Below are 12,094 nucleotides of genomic sequence, written 5' to 3'. Positions count from 1 at the left end.
CCCTCCCTGCCCAAAATGGCTTTGGCTTCCCAGCTCGGTTCCTGCTCCCCCGCCGCCGCCTCCTATCATCGGCACTGCGCTCGCCGGGCGTCGCCGATGCTCGAGTGGGCGCGGTGGTGCGTGCCGGGCGGCGCCGCCGCAGGACGGGGCCGTATCGGGTGGAGGGTTGGGGTGGATTCGGATGGAGGAGGTGGCTCGTACCTGGACACGTGGAAGAGCGCGGTGGAGCGCGAGAGGAGGTCGGTCGAGTTCCAGCAGATCGCGGAGGGGCGCGGCGGCGGCGGCGTGGTGGAGGATTTGGAGAAGAAGAGCGAGGAGTTCAGGAGGATTCTGGAGGTGCCGAAGGAGGAGAGGGACAGGGTCCAGAGGATGCAGGTCATCGATCGAGCGGCCGCGGCCATCGCGGCGGCGCGCTCGATCGTGAAGGAGAATGCAAGCTCGGAGAGCGGTAGTGGAAGTGAAAATGGAAGCGGTCAGGGTGGTGGGGCTTTGGAGGATGAGCAAAGAGGTAATTTTTATAATTTATGATGTGTTATGACGTTTCTGAACCTGTTCTTTGAACTAGTAACTGATGGATTATGCAGATCATAAATTTTCGTTGTAATGCTAAGATTCATGCGACTGGGAATTTCTTATTTGTATTTAAATTGTTGGCCAATGAGTAGTTTCGGAGACTTGCAATCGAGGAGAAAATTTTGTGGGACTGGGGGGTGAGATTGATCTTCTGGAAATGTATGGAAAGAGCAGCAAATTTCTTGCTCTGTGTTCTTAGTCATTGATCAGTTCGCAAACTGCAGTATTAGTTCGTGCTCGTTCTGATCTAAAGCGCATAATTTTGTTGCCCCCAAAGTATGTCAATGTGATGATGTGCTATGGCAGAGACCAAGTCAGTCGGTTTCCGTTAACTGTTCATTGTTGATTTTTGTGCAACATCTGTCTCCCTGAGTTGTAATTCCAGTCATAGCTTTTCTTCTTTTAGTGCAGCAGCAGCACCAACCAATCCATCTGTCAATTGTTGTTTTTTGTTATCGTAAACGACGGTAATTGTTCATGCTTTGTTACATTGGCATCGGTAACTAAGTTTATTGCCGCTGAACTTTGCCAGAAAATGAGACAAGGATATCCGTGCCTACCTCTGAAACTTCTGGCGGTGCCACACTGGGTCCAGATTTTTGGTCCTGGACACCCCCTCCAAATAGCGAAGACAGCTCAGATGGGATGGATTTGCAGAAGCTGCAGAAGTCTTCCTCGTCCATGGGTCCGATGCCTTCAGTTGTCGAGAAAGACCGATCGGTTGATTTTCTTCCAATTCCTTTTGAGAGTAAACTTTTCTCCCCACTTACTCCACCTCTTCAGTCACTGATGGAGGTTGAGAAGCTGGATTCTAACACGAGTCAAGAGGCGTCGGCCTTAACAGAGGATCATGAGCTTGACCACTTATTTACAGCACACGCTGCTGAAGCAGCCAGTGCACTGGATGAAGTGGATATACTAACATCAGAAGGAGTGAATTTAGATGGATCGAGGTGGTGGAAAGAGACAGGATTGGAGAGGAGGCCCGATGGCGTGCTTTGTAGGTGGACAATGACTAGGGGTGTCAGTGCTGATCAAGTCACAGAGTGGCAGGAGAAATTTTGGGAGGCTGCCAATGAGCTTGGTCACAAGGAACTAGGTTCTGAGAAATCTGGGCGTGATGTCTATGGAAATGTTTGGCGTGAGCATTGGAAGGAGTCTATGTGGCAGGTAGATGATAAACTTCACAGTTCATTTCTTTGTTAATTCCTCTTCCTATTGGTTTCACGAGATGGAGGGAGCATAAAATGAAATGTTCGATAAACTAGTTCTGTCCTAAAAGAACAAAAATCTCTTCCCTTTCTTTGATACGAGACTATTAAATTACAGTTTGCACTGGCCTAATTGCTGAATTCAAATAATACTGAAGCTTGGATTTAGAATGCGGCATCTATTGTTCACATTTGTTCTTTTGCAGTAGTATCTCTTCTCACAATGACTTTTTGTAGGGATTCGTACTCTTGATGAAGGTCTATCTATATGGGAAAAAACAAAGAAACATATTTTATAATTTTTCAAGGAATTCTGCGGTTCTTTCTTTTGACGTTCTCTTTTTATGTCTGTGAGAAGACTGCTGATCAGAAAGGTTTAGCAGTTGATGTTTCCGACACTACACACATTAATGTAGTTATACATTATGCAGATGGTCCATACGCACCTGAACCAATATGTTCATCTTTGCACTTCAGTTCACCATGTCAACAGAACAGAGGATTTTCGTATGATTTCCCAGCATACATGGATGTCCTCTTCTGCTCCTAAGGAGCAGCTTTAGTATTCACTTATAGTATCGCATCTATTTGCTAACGAGCTTGTCTGGTCTATCCTTGTGTTGAGGGAAATATCTGAAGCAAAACCTTCTGGTTCTGTTGACAGAATTCAGGAATTGTACATCTCGAGAAAACTGCTGACAAGTGGGGCAAAAACGGAAAAGACGAAGAGTGGCAAGAGACATGGAAGGAACATTATGATGCCTCAGGCAAAGCGGAGAAATGGGCCCACAAGTGGTGCTCTATTGACCCAACAACACAACTTGAAGCTGGACACGCTCACGTTTGGCATGAAAGGTTAGAAAGCTCAGATTGTGGAGGTCCTCTATCCTGTGCGATTTATTTGGTTATAAACCATGCTTGCCTTTTAATCACCTTTCATGTGATGACCAGTTATAATCCTCTTCAGTCGTGCTTGATAAAGAGATTTTACCGATGCGTTTGTTGGACTTGCTGGACACTTCCTCTCCTTCCTTTATTTTTCTGAGTGATTATAACCTCCTAAATTTGTTGAATTCTTCTGAATCACTGGATGTTCCGTGCATGCGTGCCTGGGGTTGTGTGCTTGTAGAGAAGAGGGGGTTCAGTGCCAAACTATTATCTCGTCTTTAGGATCATTGAGCTTAGTAAGCATACATAGTTCAGTTGTTAAAGATACTTTAGTTTAACATGATTGTACGAGTCGCAGAGTAATCAGTAAACTAGAGCCAACGACCACAATTCTTGCTTTTACTTGATGAACCAGGGTTTACCATTGGACAATTGTAGAGTGGACATTGTTTGTTTGCCAAGGATAGATTATTCTTTTTATCATGTCCTGCTGTCTTATGAAATTCGGGGCTGCGTTTTTGAATCACACTATAGAAACTGCGAGTGCCTTCACTTTCAAGCAGTTTCGTGATGCATATATTCTGTTTTCTTCTGTTGGGGCCTTACCAGGTGGGGAGAGAAGTACGATGGACATGGTGGCAGCATCAAATACACTGACAAATGGGCAGAGAGGTGTGAGGGTGACGGGTGGTCGAAATGGGGCGACAAATGGGACGAGAATTTCGATCCTAACGGCCACGGCGTGAAGCAAGGGGAGGCATGGTGGGAAGGCAAGCATGGAGAGAGATGGAACCGCACGTGGAGCGAACAGCATAACGGCTCCGGGTGGATCCACAAGTACGGCAAGAGCAGCAGCGGGGAGCACTGGGATACGCATGTTCAGGAAGAAACGTGGTACGAGAGATTCCCGCACTTTGGTTTTTATCACTGTTATGATAACTCGGTCCAGCTCAGGGAAGTCCGCAAGCCGTCTGAGATGTCCTAATCAATTATACATCTCCCTAAAGTGCCTGCAGAGACTTTTTTTACTTGAAGCTGAGAAATAGCGCATGCCCGTGCATACAGCCCACTTCCAAATAGCAAAATCTGTGTTTTTTGTCGACTCAAGGTCCTGTGTTTGAGCATACTGTATCAATACATTCAATAACTTTTTATCTGCTATACTGCTACAGATCCGCATCATATTCATATTTTTTTATTTGATGCACGAATCATTCTTCTTTTCTTCTTTCTTATGCACCATAGTTACTCCCTATTACTCCTCTCCGCTGCAATTGAAAGTGCAACTGGGTCATTTCAGCTATTTTAAAAAAAAAACGTGTAGCTGGTAAACTGGGTTTTGTTTGGATTGGCCTGAACACTTCTATACCTCAGACACAACCTCGGAGGTCAAGGATGTCTTCTGGATAGGATGTAGATCTTTTTCTGTGAAGCCTGTTTTAGTAGGCAAGGCATGATGAAGAACCATCTGCTCTAGCTGCTCTTAGCTTTCCCATTCACATTCTATACCAAAGGATACTTTAACTTACATTTGTCAGCTTAAGCATCCTTCATCAGGGAGTGAAAAAAGGAACAGGGGAGTGAGTGAAGGACGCTGGGCTGCCATTGCCAAGCCCATGATCGTGGATGAAAGGAGCCCTCGCATGGCGGCAAACAAACCAGTCAAATTCCTTCGGGGACGAAACAAACCATTGGAAGAGGGGAAAAGCCAAGTCAAACTTCTTCCTTTGGCGTTCACACCTGTTGACGCCAAACGACATCGTCCATCAGGGTTTTGACCATGACCGCATGCGCACGTGAAGACCTCGTCCTGGTCCTGGTCCTCGTCCTCGTGCTGTAGCTCGTCCTTGTCCTCGTACTCGTGCTGTAGCTGGTCGCGCTTACAGTCTGATTCCTAATATCCAAATATTCCACGCGCTATTCTCGAATTTTATATTATATAATATGATCAAAGTTAATGATCACCAAGTTTGAACCTTAGTCTCGTCCTTGTATTTCTTAATTATTTGAACTAATCTCAGCCTATTTACTCAAACAGAAAGAGTGATTTCACTTTTTTCGTGACAAGAAGGTAAACGCCGGACTCACAAGGTATTGTTATTAAACTTACGATGAATCAGACACGAGTTGGAATCCGTCTGAATAATCTATATATAGAATTATTCACACTTTGGCTTTGATGAATCAAACTTCTGCTGTGATCCTCTCTGTAAGCATGGTTAGGCTGATCTATATAGGATGTAAAATGGATATCGTTCTTTTGGCTTGCACTAGAAATTCTAGAGCTATGCTTGTTGAACTAGATCAAAGTTAAGATTCACCAAGTTCACAAAAAGGATAATATTATTCGTGTATATATTTTTACATAAGTTGTGAACATAAAAATTTAAAAAAAAAATGGCAAAGTTATATGTTTATTTTGGATTTCTTGTGAGTTATCATAAAGATACAATCAAACTTAAAATAATTTACGCGACGTTGGTGTAATCTCACTTGTGAGTCCTCAAAGCAACCCTTCTTGAGTGTCTAGAGTCCCAAACACGTTGCAAAATATCAAGCCTGAACCATCGGTATTGCCTTCGAAGCCTAGCCCTGGGGAGGGCTCCAGAGTCGAGAATTTGGAAAGGATGAGCTCGTCGCAACGGCCTCACCGCCGTCTCTACCTGAAGAGCGTCCTCTCCCAAGACGGCTGATTTGAAGCATACTATGCTTCAAACCTTCTTAACCCCCGAACTATCGTAGGGGCCTTTAGGCCCTTCGCCACTAGGCTACCACTCTCGGATTAGTCGATAGTATCCGACACCGCTCACAAGAACTTAACCTTACGTGTTCTTTTTAAATACCGTGGTTGAGTATGCTTATCACACCGTTGATCCAACGTATCTATATGCTACTGAACTTTTAATCTGTTAAGTGTGGTCCCTGAATTTTTGGTATGTGTTCAATGTAGCCCTTGAACTATATAAAAATGTTCAATGCAGTCCCAGAACTTAAATTGATGGAAGGGCTACATTGAACATTTTTATATAGTTCGGAGACTAAATTAAACATATACAAAAAATTCAGGGATCATATTGAATAAATTAAAAGTTCAAGGACCACATTGCATATTGGGTCAAAATTCATGGACTATTATCCTTATCTTTAATAATCTGTGCTGACCTACAAAAATGCGAGGTTTCCATCTCAAGGAACCTCTTTGCTTCTATTTCCAAACATGAAATATTCATTACTTATATATTCAGTGTACATGATCTCACTTTCCTTTTCTCTCCAAATATTTTTATTCCAATCTTACAAAAATGCAACGTCAATATAAAAAAATTTGTATAACTCATGATAATTCACGAAAACTAATCCAGGAGTATCAATCATTTTCATATAATGTCACATATAATTTATTGACATGATCTGTGTACACTTTTATTTGTTTTGGTTTTTATTGGTAAGAATGCTTTTATCTATATGATTTTAAAAACACATTAGAAAGTGCAACCTAAAACCTTAAGTCAGATGGAGGGAAACCATATGTATATAAAGAACATATAAGATCCATTCTGAGATATTTCAACAGCCCCTCTCAAGTACAAGTTGGATTACGATTGTCACGTGGAATTTGATTAACGGATGCACACACAAAAGGCATATCACCTGGCTTTGACACCAGATTAGACTATATAATCTAATGTGTTTCGATATGTCTCAGTGAAAAATAGTTGAGCCTATTTATAGGCTTTTATTGTATGATTATCTAAGGTAGCAACATAAATATAATACCAATTATAATCAATCAAAGACATGTATCGTCAAATGAGATATATGCATAATCCTGAGAGGTATGAAATAATTAAAGTAAATATCATAATATCGTTAACAGCTTTCAAACTCAAGGTGAGAGAAAAGACACCAACTGGAGTTTGAATACATGTAATCTAATCAATTGACGGTAGAAAAATTAGTTCAGCAGGCTACGAGATAATAGTTTGAGGTGGACGTGTCTGTAGCATAGGGACAGCAGAAGACACTGACGTGGTTGCAAGGTGCAGGAATAACAAAGGAGGTTGGCTTGGCTGCGCGGCAGGCTACTAACGTCACCCCAAAGGAGACGGACAAGTTGAAGATTGACGTCGAGAGAAGGATATTAGTAGTTATTAAAAAAAATATAAAGACATAAGATGTGATGTATGCGCTTGGGTGTACACTTACCTGGTGAACTCAAAATCCCCTCGGGATCGCTCAAGAGAGATTTGTGTAATAACTGTATATTTCAATGTGTTTCGACATGTTTCGGTGGAGAGTACATGATTATCTAAGGTTATAAGAAAAATATAATACCAATTATAATCAATCAAGATATGCACGATCAAATGAAATATAAGTATAATCCCGAGAGACATTAAGAATTAAGGTAACTATCATAATATTGCTAACAACGCAATTTATAATTATGTCTCGTAAGATATGCTTTGAGTCGGCAATCAAACATCAGTCTAAATATTTCTTTGAATTCCCCGTTTCATTCTATCCGCAATCCATAGAAAAGAAACAGTTTTCAATAGGGAGGGTTTGAAAAATAGACATGAGTATTTATTAAGATCGTTGATGTTGATTTTCTAACTTCCATTACATTCAAAGACCTCATTATTGATGATCACTTTTTTTTTTTGGAGACAAAGACCACGTAAAATGAAATCTTGTCAAGTTTGCCTTCTGATTCCTCGACAAATACAGTATGAATTCCTCAAAATACTCCCGTCTTCATTGACTTTCTACATATATAAACCAACCCAAGGTGGGCTTGGGGCTATACAAATCATTCTCTTCTTCTTCTTCTCCTCTCTCTCTGTCTCTCTGTCTTTCTCTCTCTCAAGATTGGTGAGTGTTTTGTTCAGACCAGAAACGTTAGTATGGTTGGTGAACTGACAAAAGAACAGATTCTTGAGTTCAAAGAAGCTTTGTGTCTATCTGCCAAGGATGGTGATGGTGAGTTTTACCATAGTCGTGCACATTGGAAATTTGCAGCGACTTCTTTTATTCATCAGTAGTCCTTATGGGTGTAAATTTGCAGGTTTCATTACATTGGAAGAACTTGAGATGATTATCCGATCTTTAGACTATAGCCCATCTGAGAAAGAACTGCAGGACATGATTGACAAGGCCGCCGCTGCTGATGGCGACTGGGCGATCGAGTTTGCGAAGTTCTTGGGGTCGATGGCTAACAACAAGAAGGTGAAAACACACGAGAAAATGCAAAGAGCTGGCCTCTTCTTGATACCTATGATTGAACAGGCATCCATGTGATCTCAATCTAATGTTCTATGAGTCTGAAACGTTCTCATTATGGATATGTGTATTAGGAGGCTACTGATGTGGAGGAGGAGCTCAAGGAGGCTTTCAAGGTCTTTGACAAGGATCAGAATGGTTACATATCTCCTAGTGAGGTAAGCTCAATTTTATCTCATGCATATACAAATGTCTTGATTTCTCGTTGTACGTCATTGAAATGCATTTCTTTAATCCAAGCAAGGACGTAGATGACCTTGCATGCGCATTCAAGCATTGAACCAACTCTCAAATTCTCCCGTGGGATTCACCATTCAAATAATCTTATTTTGTCATTACTTCGCCATCACTCATCACCATTCGAAAGAGCATCACCAATTCTTTTTGGGCACGAAAACAACCCTTCTTTACTTAGAAAAGATAGAAGGCAGTTTTGGTTGATAATTTTGTTTCTCTTTGGCAGTTGAGGAATGTGATGATCAACTTAGGGGAGAAGCTGACAGAGGAAGAAGTGCAGCAGATGATAAGCGAGGCAGACTTGGATGGTGATGGTCAAGTTGATTTTGAAGAATTTGTGAAGTTGATGAGCACCATTGGATGAGTTTCTAGTTCCTTTATAAAAAAATGTACTTCTTAAAGTATTAACAAAATTGATTGTTGTGTTGACAATTCCACCGTGAAGATGGAAAGAAATCAATAAGAGAGAATTACAGTGGGCTGTGTGAACTCAAGAATGAAGATCTCTCTGCAAAGATCTCATTAAATGCGTGCAGGTGCATGATGAAGAATGAAGGCAAAAGCTACAAGCATTTAATGAAGACACAGGTCATTGAGGAGTTCTATAGATTTCTAAGCTTGTTTCCAAATGCATGTATTGTTTGTGTGCTTTTTCTTTAGATTTGTGGACTTTTTGTTGCTTCATTTTATGTTGTCAGAATGAGTGCTTGAAGATTTCATGACTCATTTAATGTGTGTTAATATTTTGTCCTTAGGATAATAAGTGTATGAGATGTTTGTCTTTATCATTAAATGTATTGTAGATGTTCTACTATTATATAAGGACAAGAGGGTGAGTATTGTAAATCAGAAGCCATCAGAAAGCATGTTAATTTCTCCCTCCAACTTGTTCACTCATTCCAAATTTCCAAAGCTTGTTAATTTTTCTTTTTGGTTCCAACACTTTGCCAAAAAAAGAATCGTCATTACCCCGTAAAAATTGCATTTGCGCTATTGCCTCCCTTTAATTTGTGTACCTATCATGGACTTTAACATTCTTATTTTCATTCATCTTGTTGATCTTTTGTACTACTTCTAATGCAAATTCGTGGACACCTTTTTTCCTTTCTTCTGTTCCTTTATAACGATTGTAAGTGAATGTAATTCTGTTTATGTCAATTTAAATTTTGAAGAGTTGTTTGCCAAACAAATAATAGAAAAATGTGTGCATGGACTTGTGGCAATTGACAAAGTAAACAGCTAAAGTGAACTAAAGAAATATAGGAGTGGATGATACTAATGAAGCCGGAAGTGTCGTGTCGTCGCCTAGAAGGATAGGAAAAGTTAGAAATTGGTCCATGGCAAATCTGTCAAAGTCCAATTGCAAAAGGTTATAAGGACACCAGGCACTAGAATGACCCAAAACCAGCAAAAAGCTAGAGCTTAAGACGGGGCCTATGAGGATTACTCGATACTCGCCAAATTAAAACTCTCAAACATATCCTGAAAAACGCGAATAGATCGGGATCAAAACTGTGTCTATATTGCGACAGATCCAGACTGTTAGAATAATTAAATATTAAATCATGCATTCATCTAACAGCTTAAATATTTAGAACAGGTGGCAGTGATCCCACTAAATTTCATACGATATTGGAGCCCAAGATTGCCAACAAGCCTGAACCCAACGGTCACACGAGAGAGATACGAATTGTCGCGGCTCCAACCCAAGGCCCAATGTGTGAGGGGGAGATTGTTGAGGTTCTGGAAGGGGGCGATGGTCGGTTTATAAGTGTTAGGGAAAACTTCACCCGTTGACCTAACTTTTCCGTTGAGCTAGTTTTTTGGGTAAGAAAGGCCCAAAACCACCCAACACCGGTATCAGAGCTGGAATTCCTGAGTTCAAATCTTTTCAGACCCCATTTGCCTCCCCAATTAAATATGTCTACACTTAGTACTGGGCAAAAAGATCATATTATGCGGTGTTTTTATCTAATAGCTTAATTTTTTAGAACAGTTGACAATGGTCTCCCAAAACTCAGACGGATCATATTTATATTCATTGATTTGATGCATGAATCGTCCATTGTTTTCTTCTTACTCGTGCAACGCTCGTACTCACTATTGCTCCTCTCTGCTAATATTGAAAGCTTAACTGGTCACTTCAGCTACTTGGAAAGGTGAAATAGTATTTGAGATCTTTGCCAAGCCCATGATCGTGGAAGAAAGAAGCCCTCGCATGACGGCAAACAAACGGTGATGCCGAAGCGCGAAAGAAATTAGACTAAACAGAATAATCGAAACAATAACGAGGAACAAACTGTTCTCTCAATCGATTAATAATCAAAATATCCAAAGTCTCCCTAAACGAAATCCTAAAACAAGCTTATATATCCCCAAACCTAACCCTATTGGGATTAATAAATATCAAAACGCAAAAATTATGAAACTGCCTTTTCTAAATTAACCCATAAAAAATACTAAAATAATAGAAAAAACTCATCTAAACGATCCCGAATCGCGAAAATCCATCGTTAATCACAACCAATGATGTGAGGATTGATCAGCACGCCGTTTCGCTTCAGCCGACCAAATTTGAACTCAATCCGAAATCATTGACTTCAAGCCCGCCGGTTCGTCTAGTCGCATAATGGGTTCGCCGGTCACCTAGGTGCATCAAACAGTCAAATTTCTTCTGGTACGAAACAAACTATGTCACTAAAATAGAAAACAAACAAGAACGGAGGATTTCATTGACCAGAAAAAGAGAAAAAAGAAGAAGATCAGAGACTCAAAATGGGAAAGAGGGGAAAAGCCAATTCAACTTCTTCCTTTGGTGTTCACACCTGTTGACGCCAGAGGACATCGTCCATCAGGTTTTCTGACCATGACCCCACGCGCACGTAAAGACCTCGTCGTCGTCGCTGTCCTCGTGCTGTAGTTGGTCGCCCGTATGGTCTGATTCATAATATCCAAATATTCCACACGCTGTTCTCGAATTTTGTATAGGATCAAAGTTATAATTGCCAAGTTTGAACCTTGCTCTTGTCCTTGCATTTGTTTATCAACTGAACTAATCGTGGACTATCTACTCCAATAGAAACAGTCATCTCAATTCTTTTTCGTGACAAGAAGATAAACACCGGACTCACAAGATATTGTTTTTAGCCTTGCGATGAATCAAGTAAGAAAAAAGTCGGAATCTACCGAAATAATCTATGTATAGAATTATTTACACTTTGGCTTTGATGAATCGAACTTCTACTGTGATCGTCTCTATATGCATGGCAATTCTTTTAATCCGTAGGCCGAGCTGTATAGGATGTAGAATAGATATCGTTCTTTTGGCTTGCACTAGAAAATCTAGAGTTGTGCTCATTGGACTAGATAAAAGTTAAGATTCACCAAGTTCATGAAAAGGATAATATTATTCGTGTATATATTTTTACATAAGTTGTGAACATAACAATTAAAAAAAGAAAGAAATGGCAAAGTTGTATTTTATTCTGGATTTCTTGTGAGTTATTATAAAGATACCATCAAACTTACAATAATTTACGCGACATTCGCGTAATTTCACTTGTGAGTGTCTAGAGTCCGAAACACGTTGCAAAATATCAAGCCTGAACCATCGGTATTGCCCTCGAAGCCCCGCCCTGGGGAGGTCTCCAGCATTGAGAATTTGGAAAGGATGAGCTCATCGCAACGGCCTCACCGCCGTCCCAACATGGAGAGCGTCCTCTCCCAAGACGGCTGATTGGAAGCATACTATGCTTCAAACCTCCTTAACACCTGAACTACTATAGGGGCCTTTAGGCCCTTCGCCACTAGGCTAGCACACTCGGATTAGTCGGTAGTATGCGACACCGTTCACAAGAACTTAACCCTGCGTGTTTTTTTAAATACCGTGGTTGAGTATGCTT

The 12,094-nt window shown here is 40.8% G+C and overlaps 2 protein-coding genes across 2 annotated transcripts; both read left to right on the top strand.

Annotated features, from left to right (window-relative positions):
- On the top strand, nucleotides 1–3,883 carry LOC115677742 (protein LIKE EARLY STARVATION, chloroplastic). Its single transcript, XM_030600963.2, has 4 exons — nucleotides 1–508; nucleotides 1,106–1,743; nucleotides 2,449–2,639; nucleotides 3,282–3,883. Exons 1-4 carry the CDS (start codon nucleotides 16–18, stop codon nucleotides 3,655–3,657), a joined length of 1,698 nt encoding a protein of 565 aa, XP_030456823.1. The 5' UTR covers nucleotides 1–15; the 3' UTR covers nucleotides 3,658–3,883.
- Nucleotides 3,884–7,506: 3,623 nt separating this feature from the next.
- LOC115677619 (calmodulin-like protein 11) lies at nucleotides 7,507–9,058 on the top strand. Its single transcript, XM_030600804.2, has 4 exons — nucleotides 7,507–7,655; nucleotides 7,741–7,901; nucleotides 8,030–8,113; nucleotides 8,419–9,058. Exons 1-4 carry the CDS (start codon nucleotides 7,580–7,582, stop codon nucleotides 8,554–8,556), a joined length of 459 nt encoding a protein of 152 aa, XP_030456664.1. The 5' UTR covers nucleotides 7,507–7,579; the 3' UTR covers nucleotides 8,557–9,058.
- Nucleotides 9,059–12,094: the final 3,036 nt, after the last annotated feature.

Source organism: Syzygium oleosum, unplaced genomic scaffold, assembly GCF_021117445.2.
Source record: "Syzygium oleosum isolate NSW1041296 unplaced genomic scaffold, Sole_v2.1 Sole_v2.01, whole genome shotgun sequence".
Taxonomy (NCBI): Eukaryota; Viridiplantae; Streptophyta; class Magnoliopsida; order Myrtales; family Myrtaceae; genus Syzygium; species Syzygium oleosum.
The sequence above is the reverse complement of the archived record's forward strand: the minus strand, read 5'-3'. Positions and strand labels throughout refer to the sequence as shown.

Coding starts and splice junctions, on each gene's coding strand:
- LOC115677742 (XM_030600963.2), top strand. CDS start 16: ATGGCTTTGGCTTCCCAGCTCGGTTCCTGCTCCCCCGCCGCCGCCTCC. Junction 1,744..2,448: donor GGAAGGAGTCTATGTGGCAG/GTAGATGATAAA, acceptor TTCTGTTGACAG/AATTCAGGAATTGTACATCT. Junction 2,640..3,281: donor GCTCACGTTTGGCATGAAAG/GTTAGAAAGCTC, acceptor GGGCCTTACCAG/GTGGGGAGAGAAGTACGATG.
- LOC115677619 (XM_030600804.2), top strand. CDS start 7,580: ATGGTTGGTGAACTGACAAAAGAACAGATTCTTGAGTTCAAAGAAGCT. Junction 7,656..7,740: donor ATCTGCCAAGGATGGTGATG/GTGAGTTTTACC, acceptor GTAAATTTGCAG/GTTTCATTACATTGGAAGAA. Junction 7,902..8,029: donor CGATGGCTAACAACAAGAAG/GTGAAAACACAC, acceptor TATGTGTATTAG/GAGGCTACTGATGTGGAGGA.